This window comes from Gopherus flavomarginatus, chromosome 9, assembly GCF_025201925.1.
Source record: "Gopherus flavomarginatus isolate rGopFla2 chromosome 9, rGopFla2.mat.asm, whole genome shotgun sequence".
NCBI lineage: Eukaryota > Metazoa > Chordata > Testudines > Testudinidae > Gopherus > Gopherus flavomarginatus.
In genome coordinates, this window is record NC_066625.1 from 65,810,187 (window position 1) to 65,831,628 (window position 21,442).

Sequence of the window (21,442 nt, forward strand, 5' to 3'; positions counted from 1 at the left end):
CTACAAATACAACATCCTTGGTCAGCCCTGAAAAAATTGGCCTGGGACTTGCAGGACAGATTAACTCCTAACTGGGCTCTAGATCTAAGCCATCCAAAGAACTCATCCTACAAACTAAAACGCATCCTGCTTCCAAAACAAAAGTATTCATGCCTTTGCACACTTCCTAACAGATTCTGAGATGTAGACATTCATTTCTGACTTCAGTAAATACTAATTAATATAGGATGCTATCTTCAAAAGCACTCAGCCTTGGCAAAACTCTGTTCCCAGTGAAGTAAGTGGGAGTTTTACAATTGATTTCAGCAGGAGCAGAGGTAGAGCCAGTGATAGTACTTTTGAAAATTCGACTCTTAGTATAAACAGCCTACTGCATGCTAGGGCATGAGCTACAGAAACAAAAAGGAAACTGATCAGTCTGCATCAGTTGCCTTCACTGAGTGAAATGCAAAAGCACAACAGCATAAACTGCAGTGTTGTCAACTCTTGAGATTTTTATCATGAGTCTTGTGGTGATTGTTTTTTTGAATTAAAGCCCTGATTTCTGGAGTCAGGTGATGACATGAGACTCTCTGATTTAATTAAAACAAACAAGCAAAAATTTCAAGCCCTCATTATTATGAAGCCAAGATCGAAAATGTGGACTCCCTAAAGGTAAAAAATCCAGAAGGCAAATAAAAAGAAACCCACATTTATTATTTTTAAATCTCGTGATTTTTAAACCAATCTCATAACTGGTTGGGGTTTGACTTTATGATTTTTGAATGCTTGGGATCGGAAATATGGAGACAGTGAAAAGTAAATCTGATTTGTGCTCAGTTCGGGAGGATGTTAATTGCATACAGAAGAATAAGTTTTGATTTTTTTTTTTCCTGATAACATCCCTCTAAGGAAGAAAAAGAGAAGGAATGAGGGAAAAACTCACAAGTATAGCGTGCACAGTTTCCTCTTTCACACCTATATAGGTTTCTTTAGTGTTCCATTTAGACACCCAGAGCACGTATCAGTGGCTTAAAATCATTACTTACTGTTCATTCTTGGGTGATCAACAAACAGATGCTGTACACCTTAGGCTGACTAGAAAAGCAGAGACAGTAACAGTAGTAGTGCCATACAAAGAAATAATTTTAACAAATTGAGGTAAAAAAAAACCTAAAATAATGTTATGCACAGATGATGTTTTTTCCTAAATACTCTTTTTTGTTACAGTTTAGCAACAGATTAAAAAGTAGAAATTTTTTAAAAACTACGGCACCACAGAGCCAGTAATGCTATGCAATAACAATTGTACCGAACAGACAGAGAACAGCTGTTACTGCATCTTAGTCAGTTTACTTGTATTTTCCAGTGTAAGGTTGTTTGGTGGGAGAAAAAATGCAGGCAACTGCCAAAAAAAAAGCATGTGAGGTAAAACTTGTAGTTGCTCTCATGAGAACATTCTCAGATTTGAAAGTAGCTGAAAAAAATGCTGAATATAAATCTCTGGAGAGCCATTGCACTATATAGAGAAAGAGCAGAGAAAATAGAGATGACTAAGGAAAGAGAGAAGAACATACCTCCCTACAGCTTATGGTCTTTCTGGTAGTGTAATACTCTGCAGGGTGGATGAAGAATGAAACATCAATTACAACTCTGAATCTCCTTGCTTGTGCTGATTTCTGTGACAAAGTGAAGAACTCTACTTAACCACTGTTTTGTTGGGTTATTTCCTTTGGTTATTGTAACCTGTACATCAAATTTTTGTTATGTAAATTTAAATTAAAGAGTAAAATGCATCCCTGGTATAACTCTGTTAACCTCAATGGAGCTCTCTGTGGATACGTTGGCCTGAGAGATTTTAAAGCACAGTAGGCCAAATTCTGACTATCTGTGCATGCCTTAAAATGGATTGCTGAAATGAGACTTATGTAGACAAAATTATTCCACCCTAATTCCTCCTTTAGTTCAGACCTGTTGGAAAGCTACTTCAAGAGTTTTTCCCCAAGCAGAACTGCAGAGCGGAACAGGCTGAGATATAGGGGCTTGGTCCACTTTGTCTGTGCATGGATGCCCCCTGACTGCACAATGGGCATTATTCATGCCCCAGCATTCCTGTGCTCCTGGCACAGCTTCTGACCCAAGTAATTTGGGAATAGGGTTAGTTAATGTGTTCTTGCAACACCAGTCTATAAAACACTGTAGGTCATGGTTAGTGGCTATTTATTTCTTAGTATTTTCCTCAGTGCCAAAGAGGAGGATTTTGATATAAATAAAAATTGGTATTAGAATGTACTCAATATGGTTTGGATTATAACTCATTTGCAGTATAATCCAATTTTTTTTTAATCAAACGTATTTGAAAGTGCAGTTTCAGCTACATTAACAGCCTGATCCTACCAACACTTACTACTGGCCACCTTGCTTATTACTGTGAGTGGTGCCATTGACTTCTATGGAACAATAGCAGTAGTAAGCATTTGACCCTATGTTGTTTGCAAGATCGGACTCTCAATTAGTTAAGCGATTAATTAGCTTTAAGACACTATTTAAATTTGTCCAAAAGATAACCTGAACATCAAATAATGTGATCTTTCTCCAGGAGCTGATATTTCAGATCCAAATTAGTACATTGAAGCCTGCTCAATGTCAACTCACTGGCTGGAAAATCTCTCTTAATGGAAAAGCTTTTCTTTGTACCTGTGTCTTATATTAACTCAAGCAATGGGGACATTTGCACTATCAATTGATAAGAGACAATGTCATGATTATGTAAACTAAAAATACTTTTGTTCTGCGCAAACTGAGCTTCATGAATTGAGGCCTGTAGCATAAGATGGAGTTCATGTTTTCAGCTGTGTTATGGAGATGCTGATCGTGACTCCAGAGTTAAGATTGAGCTGAGTTTTGCACTCAAAGCAAGGATTCAGTTTCTTTGTTTGGCATGAATAGTACAACATATGCTCTCAAAAACTATAGCACTTAGGCCTTGGCTACACTGGCGCTTTACAGCGCTGCAACTTTCTCGCTCAGGGGTGTGAAAAAAACACACCCCTGAGTGCAGCACGTTACAGCGCTGCAAAGCGCCAGTGTAAACAGTGCCCCAGTGCTGGGAGCGCAGCTCCCAGCTCTGCAAGCTAATCCCCATGGGGAGGTGGAGTACCTGCAGCGCTGGGAGAGCTCTCTCCTAGCGCTGGCGCCGCGACCACACTCGCACTTCAAAGCGCTGCCGCGGCAGCGCTCACGCAGCAGCGCTTTGGAGTTTTGAGTGGAGCCAAGCCCTTAGTTTCTGGGTGAAATCCTGGCCCCCCCTGAAGTCAAAGAGAACTCTCATTTGTACAGAGGGAATCTTCTGAGAATGTAGAAATAAACCCATTAATTAGTTTGAGTTAAAATTAATTTAAAAAATAGATCCCTGCGTAGAAATGATGGAGTGCCCCAAGGGTCAGTCCTGCGGCCGGTTTTGTTCAATACCTTCATTAATGATCTGGAGGATGGCGTGGACTGCGCTCTCAGCAAGTTTGCAGATGACACTAAACTGAGAGGAGTGGTAGGTACGCTGAAGGGTAGGGATAGGATACAGAGGGACCTAGACAAATTAGAGGATTGAGCCAAAAGAAATCTGATGAGGTTCAACAAGGACAAGTGCAGAGTCCTGCACTTAGGATGGAAGAATCCCATGCACTGCTACAGACTAGGGACCGAATGGCTAGGCAGCAGTTCTGCAGAAAAGGATCTAGGGGTTACAGTGGACGAGAAGCTGGATATGAGTCAACAGTGTACCCTTGTTGCCAAGAAGGCTAATAGCATTTTGGGCTATATAAGTAGGGGCATTGCCAGCAGATTGAGGGATGTGATCGTTCCCCTCTATTTGACATTGGTGAGGCCTCTTCTGGAGTACTAAGTCCAGTTTTGGGCCCCACACTACAAGAAGGATGTGGAAAAATTGGAAAGAGTCCAGCGGAGGTCAGCAAAAATGATTAAGGGGCTGGAACATGTGACTTATGAGGAGAGGCTGAGGGAACTGGGATTGTTTAGTCTGCAGAAGAGAAGAATGAAAGGGGATTTCATAGCTGCTTTTAACTACTTGAAAGGGGGTTTCAAAGAGGATGGATCTAGGCTGTTCTCAGTGGTTCCAGATGACAGAACAAGGAGTAATGGTCTCAAGTTGCAGTGCGGGAGGTTTAGGTTGGATATTAGAAAAAACTTTTTCACTAGGAGGGTGGTGAAGCACTGGAATGGGTTACCCAGGGAGGTGGTGGAATCTCCTTCCTTAGAGGTTTTTAAGGTCAGGCTTGACAAAGCCCTGGCTGGGATGATTTAGTTGGGGAATGGTCCTGCTTTGAGCAGGGGGTTGGACTAGATGACCTCCTGAGGTCCCTTCCAACCCTGATATTCTATGATTCTTTGTGTACCACAGCTAATACACAGACACATGCTATAGGTGTAGACCAGTTGTTCTATATCCTGTGTAAAATGTCCCACTCAGAGATTCCTGACCCATGCTTCCACACTTTGTACCATGGTGCATAATCCAAAGGAAACAACAGCTTGTGGTATGTGGGGCATGCTAACTGTCTGTGGCCTTCTTGTGGAAAGTCCTGGCACAACAAACTTTAGCCTGTTTTAAACATTCCAGGCAAAACTTATTACCCTCGTTCAGTTGCATAACACATGCATATTTTTATCTTCTGCACAGATGCTTCCGATAAGGCACTGACTTCAGTGGGAGTTAAGGGCACTCAGCAACTTGCAGGATCACACCCTATGTGATTTTGGACAAGCTACTTAACCTCTCAGTGCCTTGGAGTGTTCTGTAAATTAACGGACTGTGGTTTGTTGAGCAGATATTTGGAGGGTGGGTGTTACTAATTTGTACTACAAGTGAAGGTTATTGTTAGAGTTTATAAATTCCATTTTCTGACAGCCTTGTATTTTACTGTGTGATGTCACAAGCTGTAACAGTACAATATATCAATATACAAGGCAGAGGAGGAAGCTGCTACAGCTGTAAACCCTGCATATAGATCTGTATAGTTAGCAATCACGTATTCGTCATACACTTGCTTTTCCTGTATTCTTCCCTTCTCCAAAAGGCATGGACCAGCTATGCCTGTCCTTCCATTTTGTTATGGTGACTCTCCAAAAAGTGGTGCAATATAACAAGCAAATGGATCTAACTGAGTATGTTTTTGAATACAGTAGTCCAAAGCAAACTGGTCATAAGCAGAGACAACATTTTTCACTGTGCTTGTATGGTGACTTGGCAATGTGAGTGTTTTATGGTTGTGTATATTTTCTTAAAGTGTCCGTTGAAAATGGAGTTATGCTGATTGGAAAACTGTTCCCAGAGAATAGTTCTCAAGTCAAGCTGGAAGGGCATGTTGAGTGGGTTCCAGCAGGGATCAGATCAGGGTCTGGGTCTGTTCAATATCTTCATTAATGGTTTAGATAATGGCATTGAGAGTCTACTTATAAAGTTTGCGGATGATATCAAGCTGGGAGGCATTGCAAATGCTTTGAAGGATAGGATTGAAATTCAAAATGATCTGGACAAACTGGAGAAATGGTCTGAAGTAAACAGGAAAAAATTCAATAAGTACAAATGCAAAGTACTCCACTTAGGAAGGAACGATCAATTGCATACAGACAAAATGGGAAATGACTGCATAGCAGGGAGTACTGCGAAAAGGGACCTGGTGGTCATAATAGATCACAAACTAAATATGAATCAACAGTGTAATACTGTTGCAAAAAAAAAGCAAACATCATTCTGGGATGTATTAGCAGGAGTGTTGCAAGCAAGACACAAGAAATAATTCTTCTGCTCTACTCTGTGCTGATTAGGCCTCAATTGGAGTTTTTTGTCCAGTTCTGGGTACCACATTTCAGGAAAGACGTGGACAAATTTTAAAGATCTGAGAAGAGCAACAAAAATGATTAGAGGTCTTGAAAACATGACCTATGGAGGAAGATTGAAAAAATTGGGTTTGTTTAGTCTGGAAAAGAGAAGACTGAGGGGAAATGATAACAGTTTTCAAGTATATAAAAGGTTTTTACAAGGAGGAGGGAGATAAATTGTTCTAGTTAACATCTGAGGATAGGACAAGAAGCAGTGAGCTTAAATTGTAGCCATGGCGGTTTAGGTTGGACATTAGGAAAAACTTCCTAATTGTCAGGGTGATTAAGCACTGGAATAAATTGCCCAGGGAGGTTGTGGAATCTCCGTCATTGGAGATTTTAAAAAGCAGGTTAGACAACCACCTGTCAGGGATGGTCTAGATCAGTAGTTCCCAAACTTGTTCCTGCAGGGGCCGCAATTGGCCGAACCTGCAGACGTGGCAGGTACACAAACTGGCCCGGCCCGCCAGGGGCTTTCCCTGCACAAGCGGAGGAACAAGTTTGGGAACTACTGGTCTAGATAATACTTAATCCTGCCTTGCATGCAGGGGACTGGACTAAATGACCTCTCGAGGTCCCTTCCAGTCCTATGAATCTATGCAGCTCCTCAGGTAAATGGTATCGTCAATGTCCAGTCAACAATGCAAATTCAAATAAAGCTTTTGTCTGACCAGATGATTTTCTACCTTTTTGCAGCCATGTGCTGGGCCTCTAAATTTTTACTGGCATATTATGTCAAGGAGGGGGAGTAACAGACCTGCCCTCTGGAAATTGGGAGAAGGCTTCTGACCACATTATTCCCAAAACCATTTTTTTCAATTGTTGGAGTGGCTGGCCATAAAAACAGTTCTGCACTCCCCAGTGTAGATACTTTGGAGAAAATGTTGTGGGTTTTGAGGATGGATTGAGGTTAAATAGGGAACAATAATACCCTAAAATGAGTGAATAGAGTTGATAACCAGAGCTTTAAAACACAGCTTTTGAACATGAAGTCTCTTTATTCACAATCACAGCCATATAAATATTAGAGATTGCTTTGAGCTAATTTGACACATTCCATTTACATTGATAAAACAGGAAACTGGATTTTCAAAGAGAGGACTTGATAATGATACTGACTAGCATAAACTAAATAGTGTGGAAGTAGAATACATCTAACCATCTTCATTAGAGAAAGACAGCCCACTCCTCACAGCCTGTCTGACTTTGAACTCAGTCTGGATCTCAGAGTTCAATGCAGTTTGAATCTGGGGTCTGGCTTTGGATCTATTTCTAATGTTAATGACTGTTTTTGTGAGATGACTTGAAGCCACTAAAACAAAAATTGCTCCCTTTTAGAGGATGAAATTCATCCTGTGCAGAGTGCCCATACAAGGCCTCTTATGAACTTAAGTAGTGCATAGGACTTGTCTGCATGGCGCAAGCCTTGTGCTGCTGGCCCTCTGCCCAAGGATGAAATTCACCCAGAGAACATAGCAAGAGACATTTGGATGAATAATCTAGTTTAGGTTTTAAATAGATTCCATTAAGATTAATTGATTGGTTTGAAAACCTACTTGGAGCATTACAGCTATGAAGAAACTGAGCAGAAGTATCAATATTGTCTTTTGGATTAGAGCTCTAGACAGAGATTTCTTACCTTTTGTCAACATGTTGTCTATTATCAATCCTCACCACTTGCATATCCTTTCACAGCTGTCCAGTTAATACCCAGATACAAAATTAGGTACAAACCACTTCAATTAACTTTTGGGCAATTCTGATATTTGTTTTTCCTAAAGCGTAATCTTTTCAGCACGTACCTTTTTTAAGTATATGGCTGTAATGAGTGAATTTGTTTCTTTACATGGCAATGCAGTACTGGACCACTTAACTGTCTCTGCGCAGGCAGTTTTGTGACGCAGTGCCTCATCCATTAGTGGTTAGTTAGATTACTTGACTTATGGATTGTATGGATTGAATTAGCAAATCAGTGTATCATCCCATTACAATTTCATCTAGGAGAAAACTTGACCTGAAAACCACAGAAAAAAAAAACAGCATTTTTTTCCCTGAAGCAAGTAAGTAATTTAAGTCCCAGATTTTGAAATAATCAGCCTTTCCTTCAGGGGAAGAAATCCTTTTTGGACTTGTTTTCTGTGCAGGTCATGTAAATTATGAACTGTGTACTTTAATTGAGGCACACAGTGTTTGCAGAATGACCTATATAGTCATTCTGCTTTAAATCTGAACAGGGTGCTGATCGCAAATTTTCTTCTTTCTCCATATTGGAAAGTTCATATTTCTCATACATATCAGTGTCTTCTTCCAGATGTGTATCTGAATGGTGAATTTCAATAAAAATAATATAGGTAACGGCTCCAATTACTCCTCCCATCATAGGTGCAATGGTAGGAACCCACCACCAGTTATTTCCAGCCCTGTAAGAAAGAAAAGCAGAATTACTATTCACTATGTTGCTAATACTAATCTGTTTAGAAGCTAAGTTAGAAACACTGTATGGTGGTATTGACTTTACTGCAATATTTCGTATAGCTAAAATGCCTATTACAGTGAGGTTTTTGTACCATATCTTTTAGGCCTTGGCTACACTGGTGCTTTACAGCGCTGCAACTTTCTCGCTCAAGGGTGTGAAAAAAACACCCCCCTGAGCGCTGCAAGATACAGTGCTGTAAAGCGCCAGTGTAAACAGTGCCCCAGCGCTGGGAGCGCGGCTCCCAGCACTGGGAGCGCGGCTCCCAGCGCTGCAAGCTAATCCCCATGAGGAGGTGGAGTACGTGCAGCACTGGGAGAGCTCTCTCCCAGCGTTGGTGCTGCGACCACACTCGCACTTCAAAGTGCTGCCACGGCAGCGCTCCCGCAGCAGCGCTCTGAAGTTTCGAGTGTAGCCAAGCCCTTACTGTGGTAAATGTTTACTTTGACCTAATGTTTCTGTAGATTGGTGACAACTGTTATTTTCCTGTACACGCTCTGGTTGAAATATGCTAACAACCCCCGTGCCTTAGGTCTGAGTACTGTATATATTCTTTAGAAAATAAGGCCTCCTAACTACCAGACCCTTAGGGGACAGGGAATTTGGGAAAGTTGGGATTTGTTGGCTTGTAGTGAAATTAAATGAAACACATTTTTTGCACTACATTGTCAGATGACGAACACACTAATGGGTAGCTAGCAACATCAAGTGTGATGATTGCACAGGTATGTCTCAATTTTTCTGCTCGTATGAGGAACGGTTTGCAGGATCAGGCCCTATATTCACATAATATACAATGTTTTGCTCGAGAAGTAAAGTATATTTTGTGTGTCTTGAAGAGTATAGTTTAACATACTAAAGTGTAAAGTATATTATGCTTGACTAGAGTGGCCAAGATTCAAGTTTCATAACGCAGTTTATTATCTCTGTTTAAGATGTGAGGTTTTTTTCAGTAATAGTTAAAAAAGATACTGTCAAGTTTTATAGGCCTGAAACTGAACCTTCTTATAATGGCAATTCTCTGATGGAAAGTCTTGTAGAATCTAAGGGTGAAATTTTGGTTCCATTGAAGTCGATGGAAATTTTGCCATTGATTTCAATGGAGCTGGGACTGGTAGGTAATAACTATGTGTGTATCAGCAGCAGTAGTTAATTCTGAGCACTGATCCCAGAGCTCTGATGATATACTCAGCTGTGCTGGTATAATGAGCTGTTTTGGCTCAATAACATGATATATCAATTGAAGATGTTATTCTCAAGCAGAAAAGAGTCACGTACATTTAACGCATACTGGAAATGAAGAGGGAACATATTTTCCCCAAATACAAAAAGATAAATTTAATTTGAGTGAGGATTTTATTGGAAGATGATTCTAGGAGATTACTACAAACAGTGGCAAATCAAAATTTTAAATGATATGAATGTGCATGACAGCATAATTTTATGTAGAAGTGAATTTATGTTTAGCCACAGTACAAGTACAATAGTATTTGTTGCAGTCTTCACAATGTCCATTTCATGAAATTATTCTTTTACTCATTCTTTATGCCATAGTCTGGAGTTTCTCCTCTGGAGTTGTTAAGATCTTGCTGGAGCAGAGGTGGGCAAACTACAGCTGTGGGACTGTTCTGTCCCTTGAGGTTCCAGCCAGAAAGGCTAGTCCCCGGCCCCTCCCCTGCTGTCCCCCCTTCCCCACAGCCTAAGCTCGCCATGCTTCCAGCTCTCTGGGTGGTTGGGCTGCGAGCTTCTGCTGGGCAGCGCAGCAGCATAGCTGACTCCGGACAGGTGGCGCAGCTCAGGGGCGGATTTACCAGCAAACACAGGTTGCCCTAACCTGGGGCCCCCTACCACGGGGGTCCCAGGGCCGGGAACTCGGGCAGCCTGGCACCAGCACATCCCCCACGGGTGGGGGGCTGCACTGTGGGGGCAGGAGAGCAGGGAGGGATGTGCAGGTGGTGGGAGTGCTGCGAACATGGGCCGGAAGACTCGGGAGGAGCATCCGGTGGCCAAGCAGCTAACTGGAGAGAAGCAGCACTTTGAAGGGGAAACTGATGCTTCTCTCTGGCTGCGTGGCTGCCCCTGCTCCTCCTGAGTCCTCCGTCCATGTTCGCAGGGCCACATTCTGAAAGGGGATTTTGATGGGGGAGGTTTGGTTAGGGGTGGGGTCCCGGGCGGATAGGTCAGAGGACAAGGAGCGGGGGGGTTAATGGGTTGGGAATTCTGAGGGGGGGGCAGTCAGGGAGTGGGAGGACAAGGTGTACTCAGTAGTCTTTGTTTTGTTGATCTACATATGATTGGTTTGGTCACAGATATCCCCTTGGGACTGTCACCTGATGTGCTAAAATTACCTCTGAGCTTGTTTTCCCTGCCAGCTTGAGACTCCAGAACCCTGTCTTGTTGATCCAGACACACTAGCCTGCTGCAAACCAGATTCAGGGTATGGTCCATGCCCCTAAAGCTGCAGACTTAATGGAAAACAGCTCAGCTGGTACCTATCTCCAGCACCCAGACACCAAGCTCCCAATGGGATCCAAACCCCAAATAAATCCATTTTACTCTGTATAAAGCTTATACAGGGTAAATTCTTAAATTGTCTGTCCTCTATAACACTAATAGAGAGAGATGCACAGCTGTTTTCTCCCGTAGGTATTAATCACTTACTCTGTTTTTTAATAAACAAAAGTGATTTTATTAAGTATAAAAAGTAGTATTTAAGTGGTTTCAAGTAATAACAGACAGAACAAAGTAAGTCACCAAGCAAAATAAAGCAAAAACACACGTCTAAGCCTAATACATTAAGAAAGTGATTACAAGTCATCTCTCACACTCAGATGTTCTAATAAGCTTCTTTCATAGACTAGACTCCTTCCAAGTCTGGGCCCAATCCTTTCCCCTGGTACAGTCCTTGTTAGTTCCAGCAGACATTTCAGATGGTAAACAGGGGATTTCTCATGGCTGGCCTCTCCTTGTCCTGCTCCACCCCCTTTCATAGCTTTGGCCTAAGGTGGGAATCCTTTGTCTCTCTGGGTCCCCGCCCCTTCTTCTAAATGGAAAAGCACCAGGTTTAAGATGGATTCCAGTATCAGGTGACCTGTTCTGTGAGACCCCAGCCTACATTCTTCCAGGGCTGGCCCACATGTACACAGGAAGGTTTGCAAGTAGACAGAGCCATTTACAGGTTATTGATTCTGAAGCCCCCTTAATGGCTTCCACTTAATATGTTTACATTAGTATTACAAATTTATATATTCTTCTAACTCCAGACATAGAAATAATACATGCAAACAAATAGGATGAACACACTCAGTAGATCATAAGCTTTGTAATGATACAAAGACCTTTTGCATGAAGCATATTCCAGTTACATCATATTCACACTCATAAGCATATTTCCATAATACATTATGGAGTGCAGTGTCACACTACACATGCGAAACTCCATGTGTGTCTTGCATGTGTGTGCGTGTCCCTGTTCTAAACAAAGTCTGTGAAGATGGGGCCCTAGTGCTTCCTATTTTATCTTCTCTAAATTATGGCCCTTACTTGCACTGGAAAACTGGCATTTTCTCTCCTGCTAGGAGAGTGCAAGAGCAGATGTTCTGGAGCTGATTGCAAAGCTAAACTGAGATCAGGACATGCTTGAGTTATGAGTTGCCATTACCCTCTATGCTCCTCCTGAACCAGAGGCAAGTACTCTTTGTGATGTCCCTTAGCTCCACTGATGCACATTTAGTTCTCCTGTTGCCCAGCATGCAGCTGTGCTGCCAGGTCAGAAGGAAATCCTCCAATTATGTCTTTGTGATAATAAAGTCTTTTCTCTCCCACTACTACTAAAGGGACGCATTCTGCCCACTGTATTCATGCAACTGAAAACTAAGGGAGCTTGCAGGTAGTTTCCTTTGCTGCAGCTAGGGATTCCCTCAGGACGAAAGAGTTCACAGTAGATGCAGAGCTGACAAAGCCAATGCCTATGCTTTCTTACCTGCAGCCCCTGGCTCAGGGAGCATGGTATAGGTGGGGGAGTGGGAGTGGTTGAAGTACACTGCACTCTGGTCATCCCCAGCTAGTTCATGGTCCTTTGGGGAGCTGGGGCAGAGAATCAGGGAGGTGTAATTAGCTCAGTAACAGCTTTGCTACACCCAAAACTGGGCACAGCAGAAAATCTGCCCCATTGGGACAGCTCTCATAAGTAGGGGTCTAGCAAATTCGCAGAAAATCATGTCATGGATCGTGAAATCTGGTTTCAACTGTGAAATCTGGTCTCTGATCACCTAGCTCTGAAGGCAGAGTGGAGAGTGGCAGCTGCTGGTCAGGCACCCAGCTCTGAAGGCAGCGCCGTGGCCAACCCACCTTACTTCTCTGCTGCTGCTGCTGGCAGCAGTGCTGCCTCCAGAGCTGGCGCTCGGACAGCAGCCACTGCACTCGTGCTGCCTAGCTTCAGGAAGTGGTGTTGCCAGCAACAACAGAGAAGTAAGGGTGTCAATACCATGCCCCCCCCTCCAAAAAAAGATTTGCAACCTCCTTGTGGGTCAGGGCCCCCAGTTTGAGAGAGGCTGTGGAGAAATCACACATTTTTTGTGGGTTGGTCATGGCATAAATAGCAAATTTCGTGGATATGATGCATGGTGTAACACATCTGCAAAATTTGCTATTTATGCCATGACCAACCCACAAAAAATGTGATTTTTTTTCTCTGATTTAAGTAGATTTCCTACTCATAAGTAAAATAAGTAGGGATTTGGTCCAGTATCCCCCATCTGTAATAGAACTGCAAATTAAAAAAAAATGGATGTGGTTAATCAGAAAATCTGGGCTGCAACTATATGGGATAAAATATATTAAACAAAATCCTGTGGAGATTTTTAAACATGGGGCAGCTGCATCATAGAGAGAACATTACACGTATGAGCGGCAATTAACTACGGTATGTTACACTTTAAAGGGAAACTCTCAGGTTCAAATCTAGTCATTTTAAAAAGAGTTCAACATTGTACGGAGTGCTTAAGCCCCCTTGCCCATTTTGATTGTTTTACCGTCACATTTTCTTTGTTTTAAAAATGCTTGTCCTCTCCCCTGTTGCTGTTTGAAAGTTTCCCAACAACAGGCGAAACTGGTTCGTTGAAGGTACATGCACAGAGAACCTAAGGCTATTAAGAGCAGCAAAGAGTCCTGTGGCATCTTATAGACTAACTGACGTATTGGAGCATGAGTTTTCGTGGGTGAATACCCACTTTGTCGGATGTATGTAAGGCTATTAATGCACCTTCCAACACATCTCTCACCTTTTGAAGTAGGATATTGAAGTTAGAATAATTCTGAATTGATTTTTCAGAGAATTCAAACAGTTTAAATTCTGGGAATTTCTGGAAGCTCCTTCACATTTTAAAACAAATGCAAAATGATGCACAAAATCTCACTGTACACAAGACCTTATGTAGTTCTTTTGGACTTCTCTAGAACAGAAGTTGGTTTTAGTTAATGCTGTTTGCGTCACTCAAACTAGGCATGTCAGCAGAGATGTGTGTAGATGGTAGATATCTGAATGCTATCTATAACCTTTAAATAGGAGAAGCTGATAGCCGATAAACCCCTGAAGCTTCAGTATGGAAATATTAGGACTGATCTCTTGCAGCTAGCCACCAGAGGGCACTATTACTATATAGTATAACTAAAAAATCCCCAACACATTTTAAATCAGATAAAGGAATTCTGATCTGAAGAAGGGCTCAGTGTGGCTTGAAAGCTTATCTCTTGCACCAACAGAATTTGATCCAATAAAAGATATTGCCACACCCACCTTGTCTCTCTAAAGGAATTCAAAGGCAGTTTCAGGGGAGTCTAAATACACTGCAGATGTAATGTTGAAAGAACAGTACTGGCTGCACAGCACATGCAGAACTTTCAGTCTGCTAGTCAGTGCTTACCTAGCCTTTCGGAATCATCGTGGGCCCTGGTTAAAAAGGAAGGTATGATAAACACGGGGAGGGTGGGGGGAGCGGAAATTCCACTGCTGCTAGATAGTTTCAGATACTGTAGTAAAATACTCATCTGTAGCAATGTCCCTCATCACCTCTTCACATTTTGTTAACCCGGCAGCTAATCAACTGCAAGGTTGAGCATTTGTATCTGAATCTCTGGCTTTTTTTTCCCCACTGTAACCAGAACTGTTAGTGGAAACCATGTTTAAGTATGGTTTTTAGGAGGCTCTAGCATTATTGCCCTGTTCAGGTGGCTAAACCTTGAAAACTTTGGCTTTCCATTGATACAGTAGCCTTCAATAGGACCTACTTGTTTGAGTAAGTTATCCGAACTGTACTACAGACAACCTTCTCTGTCCCCTTCTGAAGTATACAGAATGGTTTGACAACACAATTCTAACATGGGTTAGGCAAAACCAAAGCTGTCCACAGTGATTAGAGAAATCCTGCCACTGATCTGCTTACAATATTATTCAGACTTTAGCATATGCAAGGCCTTACCCGTATTCTGCAACCAACATACTGTACCTAAGTTTCAGCCCAGTTATGTAACACTCCATTTAACCTTCTGTACTCCAACTTGGAACTATGTTGTAAATGGGTAAGGGAACAAGCGTGTTGTAACTGGCTCCCCAGTTACAGCTGTAGGGTAAAGCTGTAGAGAGGAAGCTGTCCTACTTCATTTGTATGTCTCTAGGACTGTTCAGATTATTTTTTCTCATGGTTTCAGAGATCTACTGCAATACATTCTGTGCTCTCCCTTTTAAATGCTCAATATGGTCCTTACGGTGTGGACATATTTCCCACCTTACTATAAATCCCAAGCAAAACTAACAGAAATGATCTGAAACAGGTAACAAATGCATTTACTTCTGTTTTCCTGTAGATTTTAAAATAGAAATGTGTATGACACCTCATACGAGGAGAGGGGAGTTCCTAGAGAATCAGTGATTAGATTACTGCATGACAGGGCTTCCCAACCTTCTCCAGCAAAATTGCCTATTTATAATGAAAGTTTTTTTTTTCCCTGGATATGAAATCTTACACTGCAGGTGCTCCATTTTTTTAATAAGGCAGTGTTGTCTAGTGGATAGAGCACTGCCCTGGAACTCAGGAGACCTGGAATGGATTTTCAGCTCTGCCACTGGCCTGTTGGGTGACTTTGGGCAAGTCACTTCCCAGGCACTCTGTGCCTCAGTTTCCCTGTATGGAAAATGGGGTAATGCTACTGACCTATTTTATAAATGCTTAGAGATCTATGGATGGAAAAACGTGCTATGTAAGAGCTGCATAGTAGTATTAAATGTCTTTGTATGGAATATTAGGGGCTCTGGATATTTATCCTGTAGATATCTAGGGGCTTTAAGTAGTTGTGTTGAGCACTTGGGATTCCTACTTGTAAATAATTAGCAATACAAAACTAACCAACCAGAGGAGCCTCCTCCTGAAGAAAAGTTTGAAAACAGTGCTGTTTGTGTATGTACAAAGCAGCACCTGGATACAACTGGATACAGATGGGTGAGCTTTGCTTTTGGTATGTGCACGTGGCTAACTGTGTGCCTAGCCAGCTCAGTTTGTGCAAACCAGGGATTTGAGAGTGCATGCTGAAATACGAACACTAAGGAGGTATCACGCAGCCTAAAAATCAGGCCTTTAGATTTTTCAGATTTCTGCAATTACCTGCATTCAACTCTCAAAATAGTAGTCCAAGTCAACCTGCTCTATTTATGTTGTTTTCAGATTATTGTGGCCAGGTGTGTCCCAGGATATTAGCGAGATAAGGTGGGAGAGGTAATATCTGTTATTGGACCAACTTCTGTGAAAGAGACAAGCTTCCAAGCATACACAGCGCTCTTCTTACCTTTCCCAGACCTGAAGAAGAGCGCTGTGTAAGCTCAGACTTGTCTCTTTCACCACCAGAAGTTGGTCCAATGAAAAGATATTACCTCACCCATCTTGTCTGATCTATCTATGGCTTTTAGTGCACCTATCACTGCACTAATTGCTGACTCTCTGCAGCAGTTTTTGTTCTTCATGAAAACTGTTGTGGGAGAAGAAAGCATTTCCTTTATGCTATTTTCAGTGTTATCCAAGACCCCATAATATTTTGGGAGAGTGTATCTGAAACTGTACCTGATATTTGAGGAAATGCAAGTTTTATTTTCTGGATGTGCTAAAAATCCTCATTAAGGCACGGTACTTACTTTATCACGTGTCAAACTTCAAGTACATGACTAGATTTCACTGGAACTATTTCATACGCCAGTGAATATGGTATGTGCTGAAGTACCAGGCTTGATCAGGGTCTTAATCTTTCAGCAGAGCAACACTTAACAGGGGTATATTCACATCCCACTGATGCAAGAATTACTTACGTGAATACTTCGAAACCCCATCCTGCTATAGCTGTGAAAATCCTTGGGCTTAGGTCCCTGGCTGGGTTCATGGCACAGCCACTGTTCATTCCCAAGGAACAAGTGAGCAGAAGGATTAGAAGTCCAACTGCAATTGGTTCCAAGCCCTTTGGTACACCCAAATTTTTGGTGTCAAAAATAGCAAAGATAACCAGAATAAGAAGAGCTGTTGAAATCACCTGTCCAATGAAAAGAAAATATATTGAATAAATACACACATAAGCTCTAAATAGAGAGGGGGCCATCTGGATCAGAATCTGAACTTCTCCAAAATTTGAAGTTTGGATTTGATGATCAAATTCATCCCATTATGGGGAGATGACAGAGCAGCCCAGTTGCAATCCTACTGTCCCTGTAGTTCAAGGTGTTAGGAATATGGTCTGGTTTGTCCCCTATTAGCAATAAGCATCCAAAATAAAAAAATCCACCTCCACCCAAATGTTCATCATTTGCAAACACATAACAGAAAGGTGCCCAAGCAATAATAGATCTAAAAATACTGAAAAATGCAAGCAGAGAAATGCAATGTAAACTGAAGCTGTTGGTACCTGGCAGATCACATTCCTTTATGCAATAATTTTGCCAGCACAAACCTAATTGCTTCATATTTCTGCTTTGCTCAGCAGTCTCTCTTGCACATTTTGATAGTCAACTAACACGGCTGCTACTCTGAAACCTGTATTTAAACACAGCATCCATGCACATTAAAAATGTTGCTACAGAATCATTTGCTTATGATGGGCTTAATCCCGCAGACTATGTACAGGCAAAACTGCCATTATTCAGCCCAGTGTGCTTACATGGAAATGTATCTAGGGTTGCTTTACTTGCTGTCTAGGATGCTTCTGAAGAAGAAAAATCACCTTTCCCACCCCCTGAGTACTTTATACCGTCACAGCTAGCTCTGCTTGATTCTAGTTAACGTTATGTAAAGTGTGTGTACATAGACACAAAGGACGAGACTGTCTGAACAGAAAGCAAAGGACAAATCTTAGAAATGTAGAGAAGGAAGTGGCAAGATTTGTTTACGAGCTTGAACGAGTGGAGCAGGAGAGAGAGAGAGAGAGAGAGAGATGTCCCCCATGTCTGAGGACTCATCTACACTCAGGTTTTTGTAGTAATTTAGCTATTTCAGTTAAGAGTGTGATTTTTTTTTTTTTTTTTTTTTTTTTTTTTTTTACCGATATCATTAAATTGGTACAACTCCTAATGTGGTAAGTTTTATATACCAGTATAAAGGTGACATGCTGATACAGCTTATTCCCCTAAATTTACAGTTTAAAAAAAGAGTGAGAGAACCTTTATTTTGGTATTACATCCAAAACCTACATTTAAAGAACAATAAGTTTATAAAGCTAAGCACTCAAAAGTTAGGAAATGCTGGAATTTTCATTGCCTGTACAACCTTAATTTGGGTCTTTTGTGCATATGACTTATGACATAATTTTTAATAGAGCTGCATGGAGAAACTTTGACAAAACAGTTTTCTGTCAGAAAAGACAGTTCTGACAAAATCAAAATACTTTGCAAAGTTGAGTCAATTTCCCCAAAAGTTTATTTTGGAGAGAGACCTCTGTGGGGAGTGGTAGAAGGGGAGAGTTCAGACAGTGTTGAAACATTCAATGTTGACGTTTTTGGAATGAAATTTTTTTATTTTATTTTTTTGCTTTGAAATGACTTCATTTTCAATTTTTTTGGTATATCATGTTTTTAATATAAAATAAAAAATTGATCAATACACTACAGTTTTTTAAAAATTCTTTTGCAGAGAATTTTGAAATGTTCAGGTTTTGTTCAGATTTGAAATGACGCCATGTTTTTAAAGTCTCAAAATCCTTCACTTAATGCAATTTCTATCCTTTTGACAGTTCTCGTCTTTACATAGATAATCACATGCTATTTTTCCACAGTGCTGGAGAAGGCAAACAGAGGGATTAGAGGCAGACAGTAGGTAAGAAACCACGCTGTCATTGAACGAGGAGAAAGTGAAGGTTTTGGAAGGGAAGGAGAAAGGTAGAAGTTGTGGTAGATCTTCTCAATTTTTCTTTAATCATCAAAAATGTGTGCAGAGCAGGGTGCAGTAAAGAGGCATCTATGAGGAAGTTAAAGGTAACAAATAAATGATTGCAGTTCTAGGAGTAAACTGCTATTTAGCCAGGGATAACATACATGTACCTACTGGGCCAGAACCCCAGCAGGTATAAATTGGTGTACTCCTCTGGAGACAGTGGAGCAGTGCTGATTTGCATCAGCTGAAGATCTGGCTCAATACATTGACAAACCATAAAATAGTAGAAGAACTCCAAAGACTGTGCAGATAAGAATAGCTATTATCTGGGGTTTAACATGGCTCTCACTGCTGGAAAGAGCAATTTTAAAGAGTTTTCCTTGCAATCTGAATGAAATTTTATCTCTACAAGCAGTAATATCTTGTCATTACTATAATGCATAACAAGGAGTGACCAAAATGATAAACTTGGCCATAGTTGTTAGATTTTTAATAGGTTTTTTTAATTGGCCAATTTAATGTTTTTCAACATTTTGTTTCTACAGTCAAGACAACAAATGTAACAAGACTAATTTTTTTTGTTTTTCTCTGGGTACTTACTTGATCTGCAAATCCACTTATCAGGGACAGATGTGGAGCTGGATAAGTTGCAAAAATATGTGCGGTTGCATTAGATCCTGTAACTGTAAGCTCTCCACCACTGTAGTTCATGAATGCATCTACAGAAAACATCCATTGCCTGGTTATGCTTACTTATCAACATTACATACAGTGGGAATTGCACATCACATTCTCATTTGGAAGCTATTGGATCCTGTTTTATTTATGGCCGAGGAATGATAAAACCACCTCCTCCATGTCTCATTTCTGCTCCTGTGCATTCAGGCACTGCAGTGCACCTCTTGTCTCTTATGGTCCATCTTTCAAATCCAGGCTCATGTGTTCCTTCTTTCTGATTGCTTGCCCCAGACCAGTGCTTGGAAAAGTGTCCTGGTCTTGAACACATTTATATTGTTCTGCAAAATGTTTCTAGACCTGACATGACATCTTCAGGTATCCGATTTCAGCAGCATTCTGATTTTACTGTTGTAAAACCATTCAGGTCATCAGCAGCCACAGAATAATGCCACATTACTTTTTGCATTACATTACATTATACAGTCCCTTGCTGTGGTAAAGGAACATTCTGAGAGATCTCTGGCCCCAAAGAGCTTGCATTCCCTGCTCTGTGAGAGGGCTTTACTTCAACCAACTGCCAGACATTTCTTCTGATACCCAAACGTCTGCCTGCCTGGAGAAAGGGAATCACTCCTCTCAAATGTTGCCATTCCCCAGCCAAAGAGTTCAGCTCCCTGGAAGGACCTGCTTGGTGGCATGGGAGTTGGTGCCTTATTACCCTTAATTTCTCTATCTAATTTACTGTTTCCCAAAGTCTTCAGAGTTACATTCCTTTTCCAAATTGTAGTCCCGCCTAAAAGAAATGACTCTCTCATTTTCCTAGCCATCCAACCTACTTTTTCGTCCAAATAGCAGACAGAACATGGTTAGTCCTCTCTTATCTTTTTATCTGTACGTAAGGTATTACCACTTCTAGCATTGGTCTTCATTATGGCCACGATTTTTTAAAGTGACTTGTGATCGATTCTTGGGTGCTAAACCTGAGACACTTTATAGGGACCTGATTATCACGATGTGCTAGGCTTGTGAAAGGCAGGTCTCTAAGGTGTCTCAAGTCAGACATCCAAAATCACCCCTCAGTTCTGAAAATCTTGGCTGAGAAAGGAATATCTCCTTGCCACACTACAGCTACAGCATGGTATTGTGGGGGAAGCTCATTAGGGCAGAAAGAAATGAAGACTCCATTATATATATCAAAATAAGGTATTTTAATGTAAAACTTCCTGTAATTTGACTTACAAAATTTGAGGTAACAAAATTCTGGTCCTAAAGATCCAGCTTTCCAGATCTCCTGCCTGGATCCTAACCTGGAATGAGCTTTTACTAGAACTGGCTCTAACTTAGGGTGGGCTCCAAGGCCATGGAAACCTGCATTAATAGTCCCTTTGCTCCACCTTTCTTTCAGCCAGTCAGCCCCACTCCGCTGCCCATGTGGTGGGGCAGGGGGTTCATAACCTTTTGTCTGTGAGTTTGTAGTGTGTCAACTATCTAAAAACAACTTGCTACCTTGGCACCCTGCCTGACCAGGAGGAAGGAAGGGGTCACCAACACCAGGGACCCATGAAAACAAACAATGAGAACAAACTGAGCATTGCTTTCTGTGCCACACTCCTGCCTTCAAGTAGTGCTATGGGAACGTAGAAATAGCCTCACCTCTCTCAGAATGGAGGTCACTGGTAAGTATTGCTGGTGTTGGCTACAGCCGGCGGTGACCCAAAATGGTTTTAGAAACTTCTCAGACATAAGAGTGCCCAGGTCTCTACTTTTTGTAATAAAAGGGCAAGCTTAAGAAAAAACAACAACTCCGCTGCGTACACCCCATGGTTGTTTTTTTCTTTCTAGCTTTGTGTAGAGTTGAGATTAGTTTAACTGCAAATGGCTTTTGGGTTAGCCCTTGACTAGTTGACCCCTCCTCAGGCTTCCTGCTTCTCATTGGTGGATGGTTCCATCACAACTATCTACGAATAAAAAGGGAAAGGAAAACTTTTTAACTGTGCCTTACTTTTGTTTAATT

At 41.4% G+C, this 21,442-nt stretch overlaps 1 protein-coding gene across 1 annotated transcript in view; it reads right to left on the bottom strand.

The window, feature by feature from the left end:
• Positions 1-6,893: 6,893 nt before the first annotated feature.
• The window catches only part of AQP9 (aquaporin 9), a 40,057-nt gene continuing 25,508 nt past the window's right edge, over positions 6,894-21,442 (bottom strand). The window contains exons 4-6 of the mRNA XM_050968000.1: positions 19,351-19,469; positions 16,704-16,921; positions 6,894-8,297 (exon numbers count right to left, since the gene is read on the bottom strand). Coding sequence (XP_050823957.1) covers positions 8,048-8,297; positions 16,704-16,921; positions 19,351-19,469 — 587 coding nt within the window. The 3' untranslated portion in view covers positions 6,894-8,047. The remainder of the gene's footprint in view (positions 8,298-16,703; positions 16,922-19,350; positions 19,470-21,442) is intronic.